The following is a 23,448-nucleotide window of genomic DNA, read 5'->3' as shown; positions in this document are numbered from 1 at the left end:
CAACATTTCATTACTTTACTGTAGGTTTTTTAATATAGACCTAGATAATAAGGCATATGGAAAGTCCTAAATTGAATGAGAAAGAGAATCTATAGAAAGAGCTAAAGTTAATAACGAGGAGAACATCAAAACTCTTTGTCTTTGCAAATCATGAATTGTCAAATATACCAGCTGAAACACCCAAAGAGCTGTTGATCCTGTTGATTTAGACACCCTGACAATGAATGCTTAGCCCCTCGATTTTAAAATGGACGGTGATTTTAAACTTGACAGCCAAAAAGGACCTCAGTTAAGTCATTTTTATCATGTAAAGAACAAAGCAAAGGTGAAACCTATTCTTTCAAGGCATAAATATGGAAACACTACTCCAAGCCTTCATTTCATCATGGCTGGATTAGTGTAATTCTCTTTATCTCTGAATCGGTCAGTCCTCACTCAGATGTCTACAGCTGGTTCAAATGTTGCTGCACACATTTTAATGGAAAAACATAAAATAAAGCACATTACCTGATCCTGGCCTCCCTTTAATGGTTACCTGTTTATCTTAGAGTTCAGTTTAAAGAACATCTGTTTGTTTTTAAGGTTTTAAACAGCTTATTATTATTGTTGTTGTTGTTTTAAACTGTTGAGTCTTTACTCAAGTAATTTTATTAGATGTTATTTTGTTTTACCTCGTGTTAAAGTGCTCTTTAAATAATGATGATGATTATGATCACAAGAAACTTTTGTATCATCACCCAGAAGCTGGAAAGAAAAGAGACAAAAAGATTTTTCATACCTCATTTAGTAACTCAAGGAATTATTCCAAACTAAATATTTTAGGCTAAAATATGAAACTGTTTATTGGTTGTTGTTTTTTTTTTTTTCTTAAATCCCACCATTATGTTTATTAATTTCTGCAGAAAGCTGCAGCATTTTCATTTAATCCATTTGAATGCAGTATTTGCAAGCCCTACTCTGATTGGATGGAAAGAAACCTGTCTGTGATTGGCTGATGAGGTGGACAGTTTTTTTGAAGTCAGAGCGCACAGAAAGAATCTAGCGAGCCGCGCACAGCTGATGGTGAGCGTGGAAGTATCATGTCACGGGCAGACACGGAACCGAACGCGAGCGAGGATAGTGGATTGAGAAAGGTTTATCAGTTTTGAGCGCGCGCGCGCATGATGTTTAAACGCCGAATACCTGTCTCACTGCGCGCTCAAACAAAAGACACAAATATCGCTCCCGAAAAATGCTGACTAAGAAATAAGTGGGTATGCGCCGCATACACCCTGAAATACACTGTCCGACTTCAAATGAGATCGTGAAGCATTGACACCCATTGTGCATCTTAAATTTTGTTATTTTTTTTACACACACAGCAAAATCCTTCATCATCCTTACCATCGACAGGCTGCGGCCATGTTTTCCATCCACTTTTAGCTTATTCCCCATTCCCCAGCTCTTTCTCCGCCTCGAGCATCTTTGCCGAACATTGTAAACATACGGCTTTACGATAAACCGGAAGCAGTTCCGCGCACAACGCGGAATCAGTTATATCTGATAATATATCTGACGAAACTGTTTTTATGACCGTATTTGTTTTAGAAAAAAAAGCTATTTTTAATGCCACAGATAATCACATTTAATGACTTTTAATGCCAATTAAGGCCTTAATTTTAAAACATTTCATTTAATGACTTTTAATGACTTTCAATGCCCCGCGGAAACCCTGTACAAAGTTTCATAGCAAGTGGCAGCTCTGGGGTACTTGCTTTGGACAAACTCCACAGACAGACGTGCTGCTAAATTCTCCCATCCAGAATTTCATGAGCTCTTTCAGTTCAGGTGGTGTGGCGTTAAAAGGAAACAAAATAAAAGAGCACAATCTAATTTATCCATAAACCAGAACATAAAGATAAATTAGTATGTTTGTAGGACTAAGGTAAAAGAAAATCTGCTAGACAGTTTTCCAGTTTCTTAAAATCCACACGAAAAGCTTTGAATCTACATGTTGCAATAGAGCTGAGCTACACAGACAGTACACACAGGAACATGAAAACTTCAGTTTGATTTACTCTGGAGCTAAGATTAAATCTCAACTGTGACGTACCACTGCTAAGTAGTAAGAAACAAGTATTCCCATAGCGATGCTTTCTAGCAAAGTAATTGAAAACCTCCAATCAGACACTGGTAAACTCAAAATATGCGATGAATTGTCTAAGATATCCTGAAATGTGCCATTTGGTTTCATTTGAGCAGTTATCGTCATCTTCAGGACTCCCATCATCTGTTTCTTGCCAAGTGATATGCTGAAGTACTACCTGAATTCAAGAGGAAAACATTAATTGTGTTGTTTAACATTTCTATTCTGCAGGTTTGCAAAAAAATGTCTTAAATAAAATATGTTTGATGAAATCGATGAGGGATGCAAAACCATAATTCTAGTAATTTAAAAGTTACCTCTGGACTAGGGCTGGGTACCGACCTTCGGTTCTTTTATGGTACCGACCGAAATGCTTCGGTTTTACAGAGTATCAAAACATGCCTCGTCTTTCGGTGCCAAGTTTTGGTGATTGGCTGTGACGTTTAACGTGATTGCGTCACCCAGGAAAAATACATACGTGGTCACGCCTACAGTCGGGGTTCACGTGTATCTGTTGTGAACTGGTTGCGAGCGTCGTCGAACCGTTTAACCCTCCTATCGTCCTTGGGGTCAATTTGACCCCATTCAATGTTTATCATTCAAAAAATAGTAGTTAACTTTTTTTTTTTGCTTCATATTTCATGACTTTTCCTAATTTGATGGGGACAACTGGTAAAGCATAAAACTTTTGTGATGTTATTTTTTGAATGTGCTGAACACATATTACATGCATTGGTTGTCCTCTGGGGTCAATTTGACCCCAAGCTGTTTTAGCTGCTAAAACTTGTCAGTGACCTAACATGACCACACCTGCAGGCACAGAGTTGATACATTTTAGTTGATACATTTGAACTGAGACATCTGGGGATCTGTGTGACCTTCTGAACTCATACCTGCCAAAGTAGAACTGATTTTTCCCGCCTTGTGAAGGGCGGGTTATTCCTACAACGCCATTGGTAGTTCATGCCAAATCAGGGAGGAGCAAACATAAGCTTGCACTACAGTCCTCTATCCAAATCATTCCTCACTGTGCTCTGAGTATACTGCAATCTGCACACTCTCTCTTTGAAAATGTCTTCTGGAAAAAGGCTTACTGTCAAAGAGGTTTTGGAGCTGCTCTTTGACAGTGAAAGTGACTTAGAGGAGACTGTCTCTGAGACTGAGGATTGTGTTGAGGAGGACCCTGATTTTGAGGAATTCTCATCTGATGAGAATGAGAGTGTTGACCCTCCTGTTGTCCCTCAACCACCAGCAGACACAATTTCTTCCAAAAATGGAAAAATAATTTGGTCCCTTTCCCCACTGAAACAGCAGGGTAGACGTAGCGCAAGTAATATAATCAAAATGGTTCCAGGACCCACCAGATATGCAGTCAGCCATGTTGATGACATCAAGTCATCATTCGAGCTCTTCATAACGCCATCAATCAAAAATATTGTGCTTGGGATGACAAATTTAGAGGGAAAGCGTGTTTATGGGGACAGTTGGAAAGACTTGGATATAGTTGACTTGGAAGCCTACATTGGCTTGCTAATTTTGGCAGGAGTTTATAAGTCAAAAGGTGAAGCAACAGCAAGTCTTTGGAATGCTGAGACTGGAAGGGCAATATTTCCAGCCACCATGTCTCTGAAGGCATTCCACATTTTGTCTCGTGTCATACGCTTTGATGACAAACAAACAAGGCAGGGCCGTCGAGAACGTGACAAACTTGCTGCGGTAAGGGATGTGTGGGACAAGTGGGTGCAGCGTTTACCCCTGCTTTATAATCCAGGCGCTCACGTGACTGTCGACGAGTGCCTGGTTGCGTTTCGTGGGCGCTGCCCATTCAGACAGTATATGCCTAGCAAACCTGCTAAATATGGCATCAAAATATGGGCAGCATGTGATGCACAGTCCAGCTTTGCCTGGAACATGCAGGTGTACATGGGCAAATCTCCTGGCGAAGAACCAGAAAAAAATCAGGGCACAAGGGTTGTGCTTGATATGGCTGAAGGACTGCATGGGCATAATATTACATGTGATAATTTTTTCATGTCTTACGCCCTGGGTGAGGAACTGCTCAAAAGGCAGGTTACGATGTTCAGGACGGTGAGAAAGAACAAGCCAGAGCTTCCCTCTGAACTCCTTGCTGTCAAGAGCAGGAAGGTAACATCTTCCATGTTTGCCTTCACTGAGAAAGCAACTCTGGTCTCCTACTGTCCCAAGAAAGGGAAAAATGTCCTGCTGCTCAGCACCATGCATAAAGATGCTGCCCTGAGCAGCAGAGAAGACAAAAAGCCACAAATGGTGCTGGACTACAATGAAACAAAGGGAGGGGTGGACAATCTAGACAAGGTCACAGCCACATACAGCTGTCGACGCATGACTTCCCGTTGGCCCCTTGTCATCTTCTTCCACACCATTGATGTGAGTGCATATAATGCGTTCGTAATTTGGTGTGAGATAAACAAAGGCTGGAATAGGGGAAAACTCAGCCGAAGGAGGCTTTTCCTGGAGGAGCTTGGCAATGCACTGGTCAGGCCTCAAATTGAGAGAAGACAGAGCCTTCCAAGAGCATCACCAGTTGCTGCAGCTATTGTGAGGGACATACAGAGGGAGAAAAACACCCCAACTCCTCCAGTGGCACAAACTGCAGGCAAGAAACGTGGCAGGTGTCAGGTCTGTCCCACCCGAAACGACTGCAAGACCAGCATGACCTGTTCAAAATGCGAAAAGTATGTCTGCAAGGAGCATGCACACACACTCTGCACATCCTGTGTACAGTAGTGCAGACTAAAAGCTTGGCTACTGTGGCATGAACTGTTCCACGTTTTAGCTACTGACATTATCACACTGTTCAAAATGGGTGGATTTTCAAATTGTTTCTCTCTAAAAACTGTTCCATGTTCTAACTACTACATGACATGTTCTCATTATCCATTTTCTGTCACACAAATGAAAAAAAAACAAAAACAAAAAAAAAAAAACCCTAGAAAAAACAACCCAAAAAATCATAAAAAAACAAAAACAAACAAAAAAAAACTCTATAACTCTGCCACTGCCGGTCCCAAGCCCGGATAACAAAAGAGGAGGGGTGAGTAAGATCCTACAGTAACTAGCAACAAATATATTACAACAAAATAGATAAAAATAAGTAAATAAATATGTTTATGAGAGGAAAGGGGGAGTCACCAACATTAATCAATATGGTTCATTTGGTGAGAGTCTTGAATGTGCTCAAAACCTGTAAATTTGAGAAGATTTGTATAACAAAATCAAAATAAACTCATTTTCATTTAAAGGTTTGGCCTGATGGTGGCGCTAGAGGTAAGGTCAACTCACTGATTTTGAAGGGGTTATTTATGTATTCAACAAATAAACAAAGTGCCTGTCACAAAAACTTGGTCAACAATATTCTGTAAATCATTTTCTGGAGGTAAATATCCCTGGGGTCAAATTGACCCCAAGGACCAAATTTGTTACTATATTTGAGGACGATAGGAGGGTTAAAAATGCCACCCAGGTCAAAAGTGTGGCTTCACTTTATTAAGATTGATGCCAATAGTGCGCAATGCAATATATGCAAAAAACACATTGTTGCTAAAGCTGGCAACACGACTAATTTGATGAAACACCTAATTGTGCACGGGATCAATTTAAGAGCGGAAAGTTGCTCGGTGTTTGACTGCAAGAAGAGCGGACCGCAGCCAGCGCAGCCGTCCTCCTCTCAGCAGCCCGTGGACAGTGCTAAACCGGAGCGAAGTGAAAAATGTCAACCACCGGACTCCGCCTCATCAGAGATGACAGAGGACGGCACAGGTAAGTTTACGTTTATTAGCGTTACGGCAATTTAGAACGTGCATCGTGCTGAGTTAGCGTGTAGCTTAATTTTATTGCTGTGTAGCTAGCTAAATCAAGAGCTAACATTAACAGCTAACGCTAAGCTTGTAAAAATATGCCATCCATTGCGTTAGCTGGTTAAACAGCTAACCTTATCTTCACTATTTTTATATTCTCCTCACAGTAGCATCTGACTCTGATGTGAGGAGGAAAAAGCCAGTTAGCGTAAATCCATTCACACTTGCAGAAAAGAATGGGAGTGCAATAAATGCATTGATTATAATATATTTAAGATAGAATAAAGTTGTTATTTTCTAGGCCCAGCAGATGAAGCAGGAGGTTGAAGGGACAGCTGGTCACCACGATGACAACTCTTCTGATGAAGACTGTGGAGCTGCAGTAGGACTACTGGTAAAATAAAACGATACAAAGACATCCCATTCCCCCACATTACTTCATTTTCCATAAAAAAATTAAATTGTTATCTATTCTTTTTATTTTTGTTTCCAGAAAAAGCCAAAGCTCTCTGCCCTTGAGGAGCTATTTGCTGATGAGGACATGGCAGTTGAAATAAGACAAGAAAACAGTTTTGGCAACACAGAGAAGATTCAAGAAGAGATCCAGCGGTATAGAGGTCTACCGTCTACCCTAACCTCTGTGAATGCAGTGACCTGGTGGTGGAATGTGAGGGACACTATGCCAATGCTATCAAACTTGGCAACCAGGTATCTCTGTGTGCAAGCATCATCCACACCTTCGGAGCGTACATTTTCTACTGCTGGAGACACCATCAGCCAGGAGCGTGCTTGTTTGTCTCCTGAGAAAGCAGACATGTTAATTTTTCTGAAAAAAAAAAACTGCTAAGTAAAAAGGTCCTCAGAATGTAACAGTGAGCATTAGACACTGACTTGTTGTTGTTTACAACTGTTCTTTTGCACTGAAAATATTTTTTTATGTAAGAGAAGTGCTTTGAATGGAAAAAACTGAGCTAAAAATAAAACTTAAGATTTGTACTTTATTATGTTGTGTACTTTTCTTTTTCTTAGAATTTATATTATAAAACTGGTATCGAAAAAAGTATCGTTCAGGAACCGATATCGAAGTAAAGGTATCGGTATTGGTACCGGTATCGAAAATTTTTGATTGATACCCAGCCCTACTCTGGACACAGGGATGGTTCCTCTTTTGGAAAAAGGAGGGGTACAGCATCTGGTCGCCCAGTCACCAGTGTCCATATTCGGGTTTCTTTCAAGCCTAGTCTAACCTGCTTTATCTGTCTTGTGACTCGTCCAAGAACCTATTTAAAATAAATAGCAATTTTATTTCTAAACTCGTGAAGGTTATTGCATAACCAGTGCACTGGTAATCAAACTAAAAACAAGGATCATAGCCGACACTAATGTGTACACCAAAGTTTTAATAATTCATGTTGCACTGAAGACAGGAAAGTCTTTAAAACAGTCTTTAAAAGAAAATCGTTGAGTTTTAGAATATGCTAAAAAGGCATGTTATTTAATTCATAGCAACCCAAACCCGTGTTTTAAATCAAGTTGTAAGATAATTTATTGACTTTCATGCGCAAAGAAAAGCAATACTACAGAAAAATGAAAGCAATAAACTCACCGTTGAGTTAGCGTTAGCTTACATGACCACCTCTGAGATGCTGGTTTTCCTTCAGCGCGGGCGCCAGGTCACGTGACTAAGAAAATGTAACGGGATTGGCTGGGTGTTGGACACCACAATCCATTGCTAATGTCTGTGACCTGAAATAACCCTTCCCTTTTTACACCAAATTTAAAGACTTGATGCAATTTAAGACAGTGAAATGGGGCAATTTGAATCTCAGGAGGCTGAAAATATTGAGTTTGAATTTTGAAAGGTTGAAATTTTTTATATGCAGATTTTTTTTAACACTGAAAAATTCAACTGAAAAATACGGACGAAATCGATGGTTAGAACGTATGAAACACTCCACACGTATATGTATCTGTCTTTTACGTGAGGTATGAATGGGCCTTTACTCCGACCCCAAAACACCTGCCAGACAGACAGTACTGCAGCCAAGATTGACTTCAACAATATTTAACTTTACGAAATACATTAATAACATTTTGCTAATTAAAAAATTTCATATTCAAAAGCAAGTTATGTTTTTTTCTGATAAACCTTGAGCAATTTTATTAAACTTTTTAAAAATGTAACATCCCATCCTTTATCGATTTTCTATACTGGCTTTTCCCTACAGTTGTGACGTCAAGCCGTATCTGATGGGGAAACCCAGCTTGACGTCACACAGGGTCGTGGGGGCTGTGGACTCCAGTCTTCAGACACTGGGCTAAGATTTAACAGTTTTATTACACTTCAAAAAAAGCTAAATAATGCCTTTTTATAAACTCATGAGTTGTGATAATTAATTGTTGAGCAATAACGGGCAAAGCAGAGACTGATTATTGTAATGTGCGATCTGTGTTAAACTAAAATGTATGACATCATAGTGTTGGTTATGTGTCCTGAATTGTCCAGGTTGTGGTGGTCTTGTATGATCATAGGATTGATTTATACTGAATGTGACAGGGAGCCAGTGGAGTTAATGTTCAGGTGTGAAGTAGATGATGTAATGATAAAAGTAGCTGTCTTTTGTACCAGTTATAGTTTATGGAGGGTTTTCTGGAGGACAGGGAGCTGAAACTGTAAAGTGGACTGTGGACCAGTTTGGCTAAAGTGTGAAGGAAGAACTTGATGCTACAAATATGAAAGTTAACCAGGTGATGTTCTGGATGTGGAAAGTGAAGGAGAGGATGGGAGGCTGTCCAGGATGACGCCAAGGCTCTGAAGCTGAAACGTGGGACAGAGACAGGAATGGTCATTGCATTTGTAAAACTACCAGATTTGGTTAAAATTGACTTTGCACAATAAGCAAGTGAGGGAACTAATGTGGCATGATGTCCACGGTCCTGGGAATATATGGGCTGATTCGAAAATGTTTTCAAACATTGCTTTAACCCATGCTTTATGGTCACAGGTTTCAAAATGTAGAGAAAACTCTTAACAAAATAAAGATTTTTGATAACAAAATCAGTCAGTAACACATCTTAGGTCAGTAGTAATATAATTTATTACCATATAAGTAATCACATCATTATTTGATAGAAAAAAAATACAAAACAATTATTCGACTTTGTTATACTTGTATGTTTGTCAAGTTTTACGTTCCATTACATTTAGGTCAGTTTACTTATGTAAAGGTTTTTACTTCACATATGTTGGATCAGGACAGAAAACACTTGGAAACAGGTAGTAAGTTTGGTCTTCGCTCTGGAGGTTGCTTTAATAATCCGTCTAAAGTTAATTGCATAACCTTATAAATGTGTGAAGTCAATGGGGAATATGTGGAAAGAGAAGGTTACCGACACGTAAGGCAGAACTGGTAAATGATCACAGCTGCTCTGCGGGATGGTCTAGAAAACCTCCAGTGGTATAACAGATTCACTTCTGATCATATTGGCTTGGGGAGAAAAAGTGTAACGAGTGTGTTTTAGGTGTTTGGGTGAACATTTGAGGGTTTAAGGAAGAGGTTGTTACAGGTTTAGTCCAAATAACCCCAAACTGATTAAAAGTTTTTTACTCTTTTTGCGTTTAAGAAAGTGAAGAGAGGGAAGCAGCAGCAGACAATGGCAGCAGCTCATTTCTGTCCAGTTTTCACCCTCTGTGTGTATTCACACGCAAACAAAAGTACAAACGCCTCTTCATTAGTTCATAGAAAACCTGTAAACCTGGTAAAGAGGAGAACGAGGTCAGTGATTAGGTCAAATGATGCTACATGTCTTTCTTCTTGACAGATCAGTATTAAGTTTTCTGTCAGGTTTAAAACGTCTCTTCGTTTGCATTCATGTCAGTAGAATTGTGGAAGTAACAGTGGTTTTATTTCTCACCATCCCAGACCCTTCAGGAAGCCCCACAGTTTAATATTGTCTGAACAGTGCTAGTTCTTGTAGACTCCTGATTATTTTTAGACTTTGCTTGTGAGCCCTCTTTATGATTTCCTTCTCCTTTCGGCCTCACTGCAGCATTTTTGCAAGAGACTGGAGGACTTCTCTTTTCTCGAACAGGTACATCTGAGTTTCCCACAGCATGTTCACCAGAACTTCGTCGCTCACTTCATCCAGCATCACCTCCTGAGAGAGCTGGGGGCTCAGTCTGCAAGACAAAGGACAACAAAAATTCATAATTGCAAGATTCTTCTCATATCCAGATAAAACTGACAACTGGTTAAACTACACTCTATTAATTAAAAGTTATTTAGAAATTACCACTAATAGCCAGAATGACTAAACCTTTAAAGTTTGGGTCATATATATGTTTGCTCCAAAGATGTTATAGGGCCTTTTTTTACAAGTCAAGGTCAGGTTTATAGTTTCTATTGCCCGAACAGAACGTTTCCTCATCAGATGCATGCCATCTACGCTTCCAATCACACGGCACTGCTGTAGGTCAGAAACTCCCACTCAGTCCTGTTTCACATGAGCATTTGTCAATTATCTTTGTAACATTTAGCCAAACGCGTAAAACACTGCCACGGGTTACTTAACGGTATTTTGAACATTTATTAACTGAACTGAAAAATATATTTCCCCATTAGAAATATGATTATGCCTTTATTTTTTAAGCAAAATAACAGAGACAGTTCATCTATGCGGCTGCTGTATGCCGGATGCCCTTCCTGACGCAATCGAGTTTCAAACCCAAGTTCCCTCTATCAAAGACGTGGATTTAGCCTGCTACACCACTGAGGGACTAAAACAACAGATTGGTCCGCTTAATGTTGAATATCAGAATTATTCTTAGGATTACTAAGTACCCATTTTCTACGTTTACTTTTAAAACCTTTGTTGTCAAGTTTAAATAGTAAAATATGTTGCAAGGTACTTTCTTTACGAGTGAGGCGCAGAGTAGTGAGTGAATTAGGAGATTTTATCACTGAACAGAACAGGAAGTCGTATTACTCTGCTAAGAAGGACGTTTCTTCTTAATGACACATAGCCAAACAGCAAGAGAAAGGAAGAGGTAAAGTTATATCTATTTTGTTCGAAAATGAACCAATGTTATGAAAATGTTTTATAATAATGAATAATGTTCATTATTATAAAATGATAGCAAATGATCTACATAAAACAGCTAATTCATCAAACATGAACATCCTTGGCTAAAAATTAGGTGCATCATTTTGCAGTAAAATATGTTCATGTGGCGCACCAGCTGACCAAGCTGCAGTCTGTACCTTATACACCTGGCTGGATTTTACTACTCATTACATGACATAAAGACGGTTAATAAGACTGGCCTACCAGACCACAAGTCTACAGCCTCAGCAATGTCCTGATCCCCATGCAGCCTTATTAAATCCATTCAGTGCACTAAATACAAACAGTTGCTGATCATCCTCAACACGTTGTCTCCATCAGATTCTGCTGAGCATATTTCTCTGATCAGATGGACTCTGGAAAGCTGGCGGTCTGTCCTATGCGCACCATGGACTCCTGCTGCTTCTGCAGCACTTTGTATCATTTTGTTGCATCAAACCCATTCTGCGATCCTTCCCCTTACAGCGGTTCCCAGTTACTGATTGCCCCCTAAGGCGAATCAGGGCCATAATATTGTTGGGATGACTTCCAGCTCCTTAATCTGAATTGTGACCGTTCAGATGATCATGAAACATGAAGGACATGTGGAGAACAAGGGTAGATCATGGAAGGAACAGATGATCTGAAAGGATCTTCAGTCTTTGGGGCAAGAGTGTCGTTTAAGTCCTTATATTTGCATCTTAATTGTAACTCAAGTTATTTTTATGTCAATAATCTACTTGTGGTTTTATTATACTTCATTAAAAATACTCTTTAAAAAATATATGTTTCTAATTATGAATTGCAATCTCATGTGATGTGTCACTTAAAAGCAAAGGACATCGAGGGCAATCCAACAAGCTTTTATTTAGTTTATTCAACATCATCCTGAGTATAGAACCTAAACCTTCATCTGATGGAGCTCAGTAATGCATATATTACACATGAACTAATGATTTACTGACTTTATAGCAGTGGTCTCCAATTCCAGCCCACCAGGGCCGATTTTTAGATGTGTTTAGATGTGTTAGATCTGCTTTGTCACATCATAGTAATAAAATTAGGTCATTCCTATAATTCTGTAGAGGTTGACTCATGAGGTTAATCAGCCATTTGATTCAGCTTTATTGGTCCAGATACGCACGTTAAAGTAGCACAGCATTAGAGTAGAGTTTTGAACCCCTGCTGCAGAGGCGTAGTAGAAGAATTTGGGAAAAAGGGAACGTGGTTCAGCCGATATCGTAGCAAAAAAGGAAAGCGGGTGACAGAAATTTCAGTAAAACGAAAAGAAAAAAAAAAGAAGAAAATCAGCATATTCATGATCAGCTGACCTTTGGTAGATGGTGTCGATCATCTCACACCAGGCTCTAGCCCTGTCCACTGCGCAACCATCAGAGTCCGTACACTGCACATTCAGAGAGATTTCAAATTAGGGACAAGAACAAACTATTCAGAGGGTTCTGGTTATCAATTAACCGCAGTATCAGATGACTGGTCTCAAAAGAAGGTAAAGAAGAAAACCCTAAGAGCAAAAAGATGAGAAATGAGCATAAAGAGTGGTGTACTCACACAGTCAACCAACATCTTGCCCAGCTCCTTGGCGCCTACGAATGTCTTGGCCAGCTCCAGAGGGTTGGAGGGCCGGAAAACATCCACAGATGTCACCACCTCCTGAGGGGGCTTACCTGGAAACACACAAAAGCACAAGTGACAAATGAAACCGCAAAAACTAGGTTTTTATGGTGATTAAAAAGGAAGTGAAAGTAGGTCTCCCTTCCTGAAAACAAAAACTGATTTTCAGCTTTAATTGTATAATGTAAAAAAGTACATCCCACTCTAGAGCAGCTGCTGCACAGGCAGCTACGGTCTTACTAAATCAGATATAATGACTTTATATTTAAAGCATAATTTGCAGATATTCATGATGGATACAAATAAAAGTTTCAGCGTCACAAAGCGAGCATTCAGCCACATATTTTGCCGTTTTCAGTTTGACCCACCTGTTCCCAGAGAAACAACTATACCCAGCTTCTTGACGTCCATCTCACGGCCCTGAGAGGGACAAGAAAAAGGCACCTGAAGTCCAGCTCAATACGTTTTTACGCATAAAGCTCAGTCAGCAACACACAGCAGGCAACTCCGCTACCTCCGCCTTTAAAGACTTGTTGAACTGGTGGATTTCTGTCATGGCGTCGAGTGTTGGGTTGTTGGCCAACAGCCCTCCATCCAGGAACCGGCCCATTGGTCGGAAATAGGTGGGGGCAGCACCACTGGAGCGGGCTGCTCTCCAAACGAGTTGTTCTGACACACAAAGACAAAGATCACATTAAGACAAAAGAAGTTCTGCATAGTTTTTTTTTATGAATCTGTAGATCTAGATAACGAAATGTCCTCTTCATACATCGGCTACCACAGCTCAGAAACAGTCAACGTGTAACAGGGTCTAAAGAACCACTTTTGTGGTTTCAGCAGCCATAACGGGGTTTCCTGTGAGATCAAAAGAACATAATGGGATGGGGAGGTTGCAGTCTGCCGATCACAGTATCGTGCAACATCTCACTGCTGCAGTTTGACTTCTTGGCTAGCAGGCCATTTTAAAAAGTGCTTTAATGTTTTTTAACCACATTCCATTGGGATTATTGTTATTATTATTATTAATGTGCAGCATGGAAGCCTCGCCGAACGCAATACATTTAGGAACTGTTCAGTACTCTGATGTATTCTTAGTGCAGAAAGTTTAACATAATTATAAAAATAAGAGGAAACAAAACTGTAAAACCTCCTTTATGATGATACCACTTCTCTTTTTTAGATTTACATAAACGTCTTCAGTAATCCAACCTGGACTCATTGGTGTGAAATGAGTGGGTTGAACAACCTTATAGCAGCATTAAAGTTTTATACATGTCACCTCAAACAGAAGCAACTTCCTGCAAGTTTGATACGTGTGAGGAAAGGAATAAACTTATTTAGACACAGATTACCATTTGAGTAACACCAATTTAGTTTACAGAATTAAAAAGCAAAACTCAGATGTTTAAAAAGTCAGTAAACTGACATGACGGTAGACGAGTAACATTTTAGGGTCTTCGTTATGGAAGATTTCAAGACTCAACTTTCTCGTGCTTATTTCTCCACACACCTTCGTCTGTAACCTTCCTACGCTTTGTGGGCGGCTCCTCTGTGTATCCTACTACCAACACTTCCTCATCCTCCCATCCTGCAACAACAACACGGCTCGCACTCAAACAGCACAACTGGACTTGTCCGTTCATTTAACATGGCACAGAAATTTTGGGGTTTTGCAACAATCCTATTCTTGGCTTTCTTGCTACAAGGAACTGAGAACATGAGAGCTGTTTGATGGAGAAGATTTCAAAACCATATTCAGTGGGAGAACCGCTCACTCTGCTACCATCTAGTGGTGTGAAAAGTCTGCGCAAGAGTGGTAAGCCATTTTTAAAGTCCAACGAGTACCCTGTGGGATGGTCAGAGACTTGAAGGTTGCAGAGGTGGAGTATGCGGGCTCCCTTTTCAGAGATGGTGGGTTATAGTTCCTGAAGATATGGAGCTCGCCTGGATGTCTGTCCGCTAGCACACTGGTCACCATGACCCTGGACAGACAGAAAAGAGAAAACGGGTTTAAATGCTGGCAGATTCTACAGAAGGAAGAGATGTTTAATTATGAAAACAGATCTCTTAAGTCAGAGCTGAAAACTGAAGGGAGGAATGTTGCAATTCCCTTCAAAAATACTGAAAAATGCATTCTTACCCTTATAGAAACAATGCCTTATTTTGGCTTTAAAATAATTCTGATAAAGCTAATTGTCTAACATCTACCTGCAGGCTGGTTGTGTGTGAATGAATAAACAAATAAAACTATGGAAAGAAATTATTTATAAATTATTTTTACAAAGAAAGTGTGAACGGCTATGTCAGTACCCCTTTCAAAATACTTAATAAGTGCAATGCTGTTAAGGCAATTTTGCAATAAAGAACTAGTAAAAAACATTATTGTACAAAAAACATTCTTATTTTTGAAGCACCTGTCAGAATTTAAATGAAAACAAATTGGTAACATAAAATGTTAAATTTTGGCCAATAATGGCTAAATCACTAATCATAACCGCCTGATGTTTACACAGCGTGTAAACAAATGTGTAAAAGGTTTAAATTTCCAGCAACTCATGAAATTTACAAGAGACTTTAGAAAAAAGAAACTCAAAGTCGCATAAAATAAGCAGATTTGGCAACAGTAAGCGCGGGTCTGTTATGCTAGTCTCTAGCATTCTTGGAACTACGGAAAGCGCAGAGGGTTAAAAAACAAAAAAAACAACAACAACACAGTCGTAAAGCGCTGCGGGGAAAATCACATTAGTGAACGGTGTGTGTTTTGACGCATGATTAATGCCGACAAAAATGTTGTCGCCGTTATGGTCTAACAAAGTCAATGCGTTAAACTGACAGCCCTAGTGTGAACACTTAATGACAATAAAGGATTCTTGATCTGTCACATTTTGAATCATAATTAGCCCCATGTGATCAGCTCCATGTAAGGGCACTATTGTCAGAAAAAAAAAAGTCAAACTGAAATGAATAAATATTAATATGAATAAAATATTCTTCTGAATGTGATGGACCGGTGTAACCCCACGGCCTACAGACAGTGGATATTGTTCTGAATCAATATTTAAATGATTTGTATTCAATGTACAGTAAAGAATATGGGATTCCCTTAAACTTTGTAGGTTTTTGGTAATTTTAAAGATATTTGTGTGCTGTGTTAATTGTGGAGGGGTACCAAGACTTTTGTCCATGTCTATCGGTTTTTGGGTTTTCTTTGCCAATTCTCACGAATATATTTTCATTTGGTGTAGTTTAGACACCAGTTAGCAGCTGCATTTGGTTTATTTTCTTGAGCATAGTGCTGCTTGGTATCAAATATATAATTATAACCAATAGGAATCCATGAATAAAAGCATCGGCTCATTAGTTGGTTTAAGGGGATTCGTTTTTTTCAGCATTTTTATTTCAAGTACTCTTGTGTCGTTTTCTGGAATGTTCTTTTGAATGTAACATTGTGATGTGAACCTCGGGAATCTGATGTCTGTCATCTTGGTGTTTTCTCCAAATTCTTTCTTCAGAAAGTCTTCCAGTGGAGCGGATTCATAGGGTCGTGACCCTTTGAACACCTGCTCCTTCATTCTGAAGTACAAGCAGCGCAGGTACTCCATGGACTTACCTGCACACAGAGGAAAACAACATTTTAGTCCTGATGGTACAAAAATGCTGAGAAGGTGAAAAGGAAAAAAAAAAATTAAAACACACCATGGATTATTGCTAAAGCAAGGATGCCCCCTGTGCTTGTTCCAGCTACCCAGTCAAAGAGTTCCCTGGTCGGCCGTCCTGCCTCTTTCTCCAGAGCAATCAGCATCTGGATCAGCACCAGACCTTTAATCCCTCCACCATCTAGACACAGCAGTCTGTCAATCCTGCAGGACAGGAGGAGGAAAATTCGGTTCAAACACTGTTGATGGTTATAAATAATATAAAAATAAATAAATTACATACTACATAGAAATTATAATTAAAAGGACATGAATTAAATGTGCTATATATGCTTAAAGACACATTGCCTAGATGAGAATTCATACTCCTTTACATTTGACAGGCAGCAACCACAAATGGCAGACCACGCCTATTACTAACTAACATCCGACCGCCGAACATCCAGCAATTAAAGTCGTGTAAATGGAAGAAGAAAAAAAAAAATCCATTCCCTCCAAATAATTCACAGGCTTACTTTTTTTTCCCCATTGTTGGTCCATCAAGTTCAGATTTGCCTATCGCTCCTATGGCAGCACCAACAAACATGATGTCATCGAACCCTGCAAAACAACAATAGAAGCTGTTAATCATGATAACAAGCTGTCAATTTCTTGAGCAAATGATAAAGAAGAAGAGAGGAACGTCCTAAAGCCAGTGTCAGCTTTATTTATAATTGATTGATTGCTTTATTTAACAGACTCGTGGTCCACAAACAACAAAGGTATTTTAGGATCATTCTAAAATACCAAGTTATCAATTATGATACTTTTTAACTAAAAGAAAACACACTGATCAAAAATGCTCATCATTTAATACAATTAGATAAACTGAATGAAATGCTTTCGAGTAATTCTAAAATCCTGATCATAACATGTCTACAAGGAAGAGACGGTGAAAGAGTGCGCACCGACGGCGCTGCCAAGCTTAGGGATGGTGGTGTTACCTATGCCTCGAGCCTTGGTCTTGTTTGAGAATGGAGGAGGAGGAGGAGGACTGCCGGGGGAAGGAGGGAGGCAGCGCTGGACTCCTACACTACACAGCATCTCCAGTAGTATCTTTCTATTAGGACCTTTCAGGTTAATGCAGACACAAGCAGGCATGGCAGGCATGCACACATGCCACAAGCAGAGGAGGGAAGAGAGAGATTTGGATGGAGAGATACACAACATAGAGAGAGAGGAGGGGGTGAAAGAGAGCGAGCGGAAACACGAAGACTGTTAGCAATTATCATGCATTTTCAAAAATCAATAAACTGACAAGAAAAACAATTTAGTATCTTTTCTAACTCGGAAAAAGGCCACATTTTACTGGAAGCTTCTTTATGTGTAAACAACAGACCAAGAGAAACTAAAGGTTAGGAAAAATATTATGCCAGGATCATTTGAGAGACATTATTATATTCCACTAACTTCCAGCATTTCTTTTTGCAATCCATTTTTCACAGCTTAATTTTTTGATTATACACAAGTTTTCCTACTCACCAGCTATGAAATCTCTAAAATAATCACATCCTTTTAAATTTGTTTATGGAATATGTGTGTAGTGCTAGTACTCTTTTTTTACCTTCACAGTTTTATCATTGTTAAATATATCTCTTTATATTATAAAATTATCCCTTATTTATTTGAAGACCAGTTTAAGAGTAGAGCTGTTTTTTAACCTGATGCGGTAAATGTTGCCTATTTGTGCAACCAAGATAAAAGGAATCTTGATTTGGTTAAAACCGGGAGTTTGTGCAGTGAGACGTCAACTACTAAGCTATGAACATTTATGATGCGTTATATAGAATCTGATGTAGAAAAGCAAGTTACACACTCTCTTAAAAGGTGCATAGCTACGTTATTTTTATTTATACGTCAGTAGCTCACTCTGGTTGCAAACAAGGTTTTTATGAAAGTTTATCTCGTTCTTTTAATGTATTAGTTGTTATTTTGGTGTTTTATGTTGTGTTTGGTCAATTTGTAAGTAAATAAAACCCTCTGTGTTTATTTATAACAACTAAAGTACAACACTGCACATGCGCAGCAGGAGATAAACCAGGAAGAAGGTAATGACTAGCATCTCCCAGAAAAAACAATGAAGAATGGTCCAAGATCCAGTGGGAAAAAAAAATAAATAAATAAATATTTCAAGAGGGAAAACACTGGTATGTCGCTGGGAATACAGTATGAATGTTGGTGATCACTGAAGCAGACGCTAAACCTGCAAATTGCTCAGATGTGACCGCACAGTTGATTGATGTGAGTAAATATTCTGATATGAGGCTCTTAGTCGCTGTAGATCGTTGTGTTTAATTATTAACGATTGGTCTTCGATCACGCCGAGCTGCCACTTTATTGTGAGGCATTGCAGAGGGTCAGGCATGGTCCTGGATTATTTAGTAGTGATTTATTAATTAAGCAAACAGGCATTATGATAGTTCTGCAATACTGCGGGTAGATGGCGCCACATCTCTTTATATTTGCTCATCCTGCCCAGTGCTGGATTCTATTTAGCCTGAGAAATGACCATCAAAACACTACCAAATGGAAGCTTGGTGTATATATCTTTATTTTATCATGATCACCCGGTTTTTGGTCTTTTTTTATAAGCACATAACGTGCCTATATACCTTGGTGGAGGATCAGTAATGCTGTGAGCCAGTTTAGCTTCCAAAGGCTTCAGGAACCTTGTTAGGGTCTGCAGCATCAGGGTCGCTTTTAAAATACGACACTTTAAATAATGAGCTGATGGCCTCTACTACTGAACTAACAAAACAAATAAAAAAAGGTTATCATTGGATAAATAAGCACTTATGGTCCAAAACATATAGTCACATCCACCAGTAGTCCAATAAACTGTGACTTCAGACAAGATCCAGGCTCTATTTACTGGAATGTGAGGAGCTTCTTAAAGGCCCTTGAAACCTTGTCAAAGTGCATGGTGTTATGAACTCTCTGAAATAGCATACAAACTACCACAGTAAAAGAACGTCTAGATAGTTTGCCTCCAAAGATTTGCTTCTTTATTGAAAAACTACTATTTAAAATGCAGTAATTGCACCGGACTTGGTTAAAACCTCTCCTGGACATTTTCACTTGTTAAACATGCAGCTCTCTTGTTATTTACACTGCAACCCATGCTTATAAGTAATGATCAGATGACCTCTATCATCTTAGTTGGGTCAGGGATAACAACTTATTTTACTGTTAGAACCTTTTAACAAAACCAGGCTAACATCGGTCCCTTGAAAGATACAGTTTACCGGCCGCTTTCTCTAACCTTTGCTGGTGCGCGCAGCGATCAGCCCAGGCGTTTCTCCCAGGTCGTTGTGGATCTCAACATCGGCTCCAAACACGATCAGACCCTTGATCAACTCCATGTGGTCCATCTAATGATAACAGATACAAAACAAGCTGAATCATCATTAATATTTTTAGGAAAAAACTGGAGATTTGCAGCACTGAATTTATTTAATTTAATCATTTCTTTATACAGCTATTCTCAATGACATCCGAGATCTAATTTTCAAGAGAGACCCACTTTAAAAGAACAAAAAAAAAAAAAAAAAAAAAAGGATTAAAAAAAAACCTACAGATCAATTTATTTATGCAATAAGTTGGGTCAAAACTTATTTTGATACCAAGTAGCTTAATGATTCTTTTGACATTGATCACTGTGGAAATAATTTAGGCACGCTGCACCCCAATAGGCTTGGATATTTTTGTTTGATGTTGTGGTTCCCACCGAAAAGAGGCGTCTCTTACACACGAACCTTCATAGCGAGGTGCAGAGCTGTATTTCCATCCTGACCCCGCAGGTTGGCGTTGGCCCCGTGGGTGAGTAGCACCATGGCCGCCTCAAAGCGACCCTTTCTGGTCAGAATGTGGAGGGCGCTCTCTCCGGTCTTGCTGAGGTAGTTTATTTCACAGCCGCGGTCCAGCAGCATGCGGCACATCTAGCAGAGGAACAAACCAGAACAGAAACTATTTTTTTTCCCACAAAGTTGTTCAAGCTTCATGGAGACGTCTAAAACCTTGGATGAATCAACAACATATGTCCCTGCCATCAAATCAAATAATCTAATTTTTATAAAAGCTATCGCATTATAAAAATGTTATTTTAACAGCTGATTGCAGACGTTAACAGCTAAAAACTGGGTGTTGAAGTAGCTACCTCGCCTGTTTTAGCCCAATGCAGCGGCGTCCCTCCGTACACACAGTCTTCAGCTTGGAGTTGGGATGGGTCTGCTTTCAGAATCTCCTCCACACAGCTGACAAACAAGCACAAAAAAACATTAGCACATTATCTCACATTCACAAAACTGAATCATTCATAATTTTTCGTGCTTAATGCATACACTGCGAAAAGGGAACTGAAAGTAAGTCAAATGTTCTTTAAATGATTTGTCCTTGAGATGAGCAGGTAAATAAGATTATCTTCCAATGGAATGAGCATTTGACCCCCAAAATAAGATATACTCCACATTAAGATGACAGAGATGAGTTGTTCCTATTTTAAGTGCAAAAATCTTATTCCATTGGCAGATCATTCAAACTTGCCTGCTCAAATCAATGACAAATTTTTATTTACTTTTAGTTCCCTTTTTGCAGTGTAGAGAAATCCTTTCTGGCAGTTTAAGCAGATTCTGGGCTGTTTAAAAAAAAAAAAACATTAACAAGCTTTTTAGTTAAAACACTGTTTTTGGAGTATATTGGGGAGCTTTAAAATGAAGCTCTACTCTTAATGCATATATGATATTCATAAAGCAATAAACTAATAAGATGAAAAACACTCCTTTCTACTGATTCAACTCTAAAGCAGGTCAGTGGAATAAACAACCACTTCCCTCCTGGAGACCACGTAGTCCCTAGTATCACAGGGGAAAAAAAACACAGACAGCCTTCGCTGCCCTGATGTTCATCTGTTGCAACAAAGGCTGCCCCTTCGATAGCATTTACTTCACTCACCCCTTCTCACTGTATTTCATAGCAGCGTGGATAGGATTTCCTTGACTACCGGTGACGTCACACTTCGCCCCACCCTCCAGCAAGGCTTTAACGGACTCTACCCGTCCCAGGCGACAGGCCACATGGAGCGGCGTTTCTCCGTTGTTGTTGAGCTCGTTCACCCCAGAGCACAGCCGTGAGCAAAGAGCCTGGATGGGACAGTGAGGAGGAAGAAAGTTAAAAGAGGCAAGATTGTTCAATTCCAGGCTGTAAAGCAGGAGTTTTACCATTTTTCTAGTACTTTTGAGCGATATCAGAGACAGACCAAAGCCAAATCTTTGTTTCTTGTAAATCTCCGAACTGCCAATACATATTTAAGAACTGTACCATCTGCAGATATAAGGACTGCATTCAGAATACTAGCCTCCCTGCCCCTGATTTGTCATTGGTTATTTATATTAGGAGCAGTAATGAGGTCACATAGTGCGTGAGAGAGCAGTTGCTGTAAATCAAGGTTTGATTATTAGTTTAGTTGAAATCTAAAACCATTTTAAGCATCTTAAATTAGGAAGGAGCATATCTCCTGCAGCTAGCAATACTAAAACGGCGGTCTCTATGAGTATTTCCTAAAACATAAAGCAAGGAAACCAAGAATTCTCGATTAGAGACAAAAGTTAGAAGTTGAAAATTATAAAACAGAGCAACTTTGTTGTACTCTGTTCAGCATCACAATCAGAAATCCTTTAATGTCACTGTACAAAAAAAGCACAACAAATAATCTGCTGGAAGTCTTGGTTTCTCACACTTTCTTGCAGCCTAAATGAACTGCATGATTCCACATGTAGAAAATCCGGTTTCCAGACTTCTGTTTTAAACACATTAATAAACACTAATAATTGCCAACATTATGTCATCTTCACTCAGTAAGAGCACCCACACTGAAGAATGTTTTTGTCAGTTTGAAATGTTAGCACTTCATGCTTCATTTACCGACTGGACCGGCCCCCCGACACGGCCAAGCAAACTGAAAATCACCTGATTCTAAGCCTGTCAGTTTCTCGGTGCATTTCAACTACTTTTACCAAGAACTAGCAGCGACCACCGCCCAGATTCAGAGCCTGTGTGCACGTGTCCAAATACTACAACAAACATGCGTGTAAAATTCACTACACACAGTTTACCCAAAAAAAAAAAAAATCAAAAAAAAAATCCAATTAAACTAATGTGTGCCTTGATCTGCAAAGCTCTGTCCAGAAAGCTTTAGTTTCTATAGATACTATATGTTAATGGCTGTCACTAACAGGCATGTGTCCTGAATGGGAAAGTAACATGAAATTGCTTTAAAAGATTTGGTGCATCAGCTTGCCATTTAAAATCCTTTCTTTTTTGTTCTTTTGAAAACTATATGAAGACGAAACCCCTGGTTAAAACATGGTTAATGTTTTCTTATATGGTATACCTTCATTGTGCAGCACATTTCGCTGACTGCAAACAAAAATCATCAATCATCAGCGCAGCTCCCAGGCCAGAAAGGTCTCCCTTCAGTCTCACCTGGATGATGACAGGAGAATCTTGCTTGGAGGCATAGTGCATGGGGTGGTTTTCTCCGTTTTTGGTCTTTGATGTCGGTGCGGGCCTGACTCTCCTAATAGCTCTTTCACACATGCCAAGTCACCTCGTTCACACGCCAGGTGCAGAGGAGTCTGACCCGATGCATCTTGAGCATTGATCTGGCTGAGAACAGAAATTTGACATTTCAAAGTACAACGTTAGAGGATGACTTGCTTAAAAATGCTCCAAACCAGGCTGACATTTAAACTGACATTCCCACCTAGTCCTCAGGTTCATTACATCTACAGGCAATGAATGCAGGTTTGTTGAGCTTTTAGGTTTGTTCGCAGACTTTTGTTGTAATGACATAGTGCACAAAAGTACAAGGAGATTATGAACATATTTCTCTGGTTTGATCCATTCAGAATATTTCAGTCTTCCAGTTGTAAACCTCGGAAAGAAAACAGCAATTTTCCAAATCAAAAGCTGAATATTTGAATTTTCTTTTAAAGACGTTTTCTCACTGCATTTACATTTCTCTGCAGAAAAAACAAAACAAAAACAGGCATTTAAGAGC

The 23,448-nt window shown here is 39.3% G+C and overlaps 2 protein-coding genes across 2 annotated transcripts in view; one reads left to right on the top strand and one right to left on the bottom strand.

The window, feature by feature from the left end:
- The first annotated feature begins 2,998 nt into the window (after positions 1 to 2,998).
- LOC118563199 (piggyBac transposable element-derived protein 4-like) lies at positions 2,999 to 5,071 on the top strand. Its single transcript, XM_036137376.1, has one exon. It carries the CDS (start codon positions 3,197 to 3,199, stop codon positions 4,889 to 4,891), a length of 1,695 nt encoding a protein of 564 aa, XP_035993269.1. The 5' UTR covers positions 2,999 to 3,196; the 3' UTR covers positions 4,892 to 5,071.
- Positions 5,072 to 9,036: 3,965 nt separating this feature from the next.
- LOC118563064 (85/88 kDa calcium-independent phospholipase A2-like) overlaps positions 9,037 to 23,448 on the bottom strand; it is a 15,634-nt gene continuing 1,222 nt past the window's right edge. The window contains exons 2-15 of the mRNA XM_036136667.1: positions 21,342 to 21,587; positions 20,548 to 20,644; positions 20,147 to 20,329; positions 19,654 to 19,762; positions 17,336 to 17,461; positions 16,868 to 16,952; positions 16,393 to 16,556; positions 16,156 to 16,306; positions 14,542 to 14,678; positions 13,211 to 13,365; positions 13,065 to 13,116; positions 12,634 to 12,749; positions 12,396 to 12,469; positions 9,037 to 10,141 (exon numbers count right to left, since the gene is read on the bottom strand). Coding sequence (XP_035992560.1) covers positions 10,003 to 10,141; positions 12,396 to 12,469; positions 12,634 to 12,749; positions 13,065 to 13,116; positions 13,211 to 13,365; positions 14,542 to 14,678; positions 16,156 to 16,306; positions 16,393 to 16,556; positions 16,868 to 16,952; positions 17,336 to 17,461; positions 19,654 to 19,762; positions 20,147 to 20,329; positions 20,548 to 20,644; positions 21,342 to 21,587 — 1,834 coding nt within the window. The 3' untranslated portion in view covers positions 9,037 to 10,002. The remainder of the gene's footprint in view (positions 10,142 to 12,395; positions 12,470 to 12,633; positions 12,750 to 13,064; positions 13,117 to 13,210; positions 13,366 to 14,541; positions 14,679 to 16,155; positions 16,307 to 16,392; positions 16,557 to 16,867; positions 16,953 to 17,335; positions 17,462 to 19,653; positions 19,763 to 20,146; positions 20,330 to 20,547; positions 20,645 to 21,341; positions 21,588 to 23,448) is intronic.

This window comes from Fundulus heteroclitus, chromosome 5, assembly GCF_011125445.2.
Source record: "Fundulus heteroclitus isolate FHET01 chromosome 5, MU-UCD_Fhet_4.1, whole genome shotgun sequence".
Lineage (NCBI taxonomy): Eukaryota > Metazoa > Chordata > Actinopteri > Cyprinodontiformes > Fundulidae > Fundulus > Fundulus heteroclitus.
The sequence above is the reverse complement of the archived record's forward strand: the minus strand, read 5'-3'. Positions and strand labels throughout refer to the sequence as shown.

What these genes read in the sequence shown, in the direction of transcription:
- LOC118563199 (XM_036137376.1), top strand. Translation starts at nt 3,197, where the DNA reads ATGTCTTCTGGAAAAAGGCTTACTGTCAAAGAGGTTTTGGAGCTGCTC.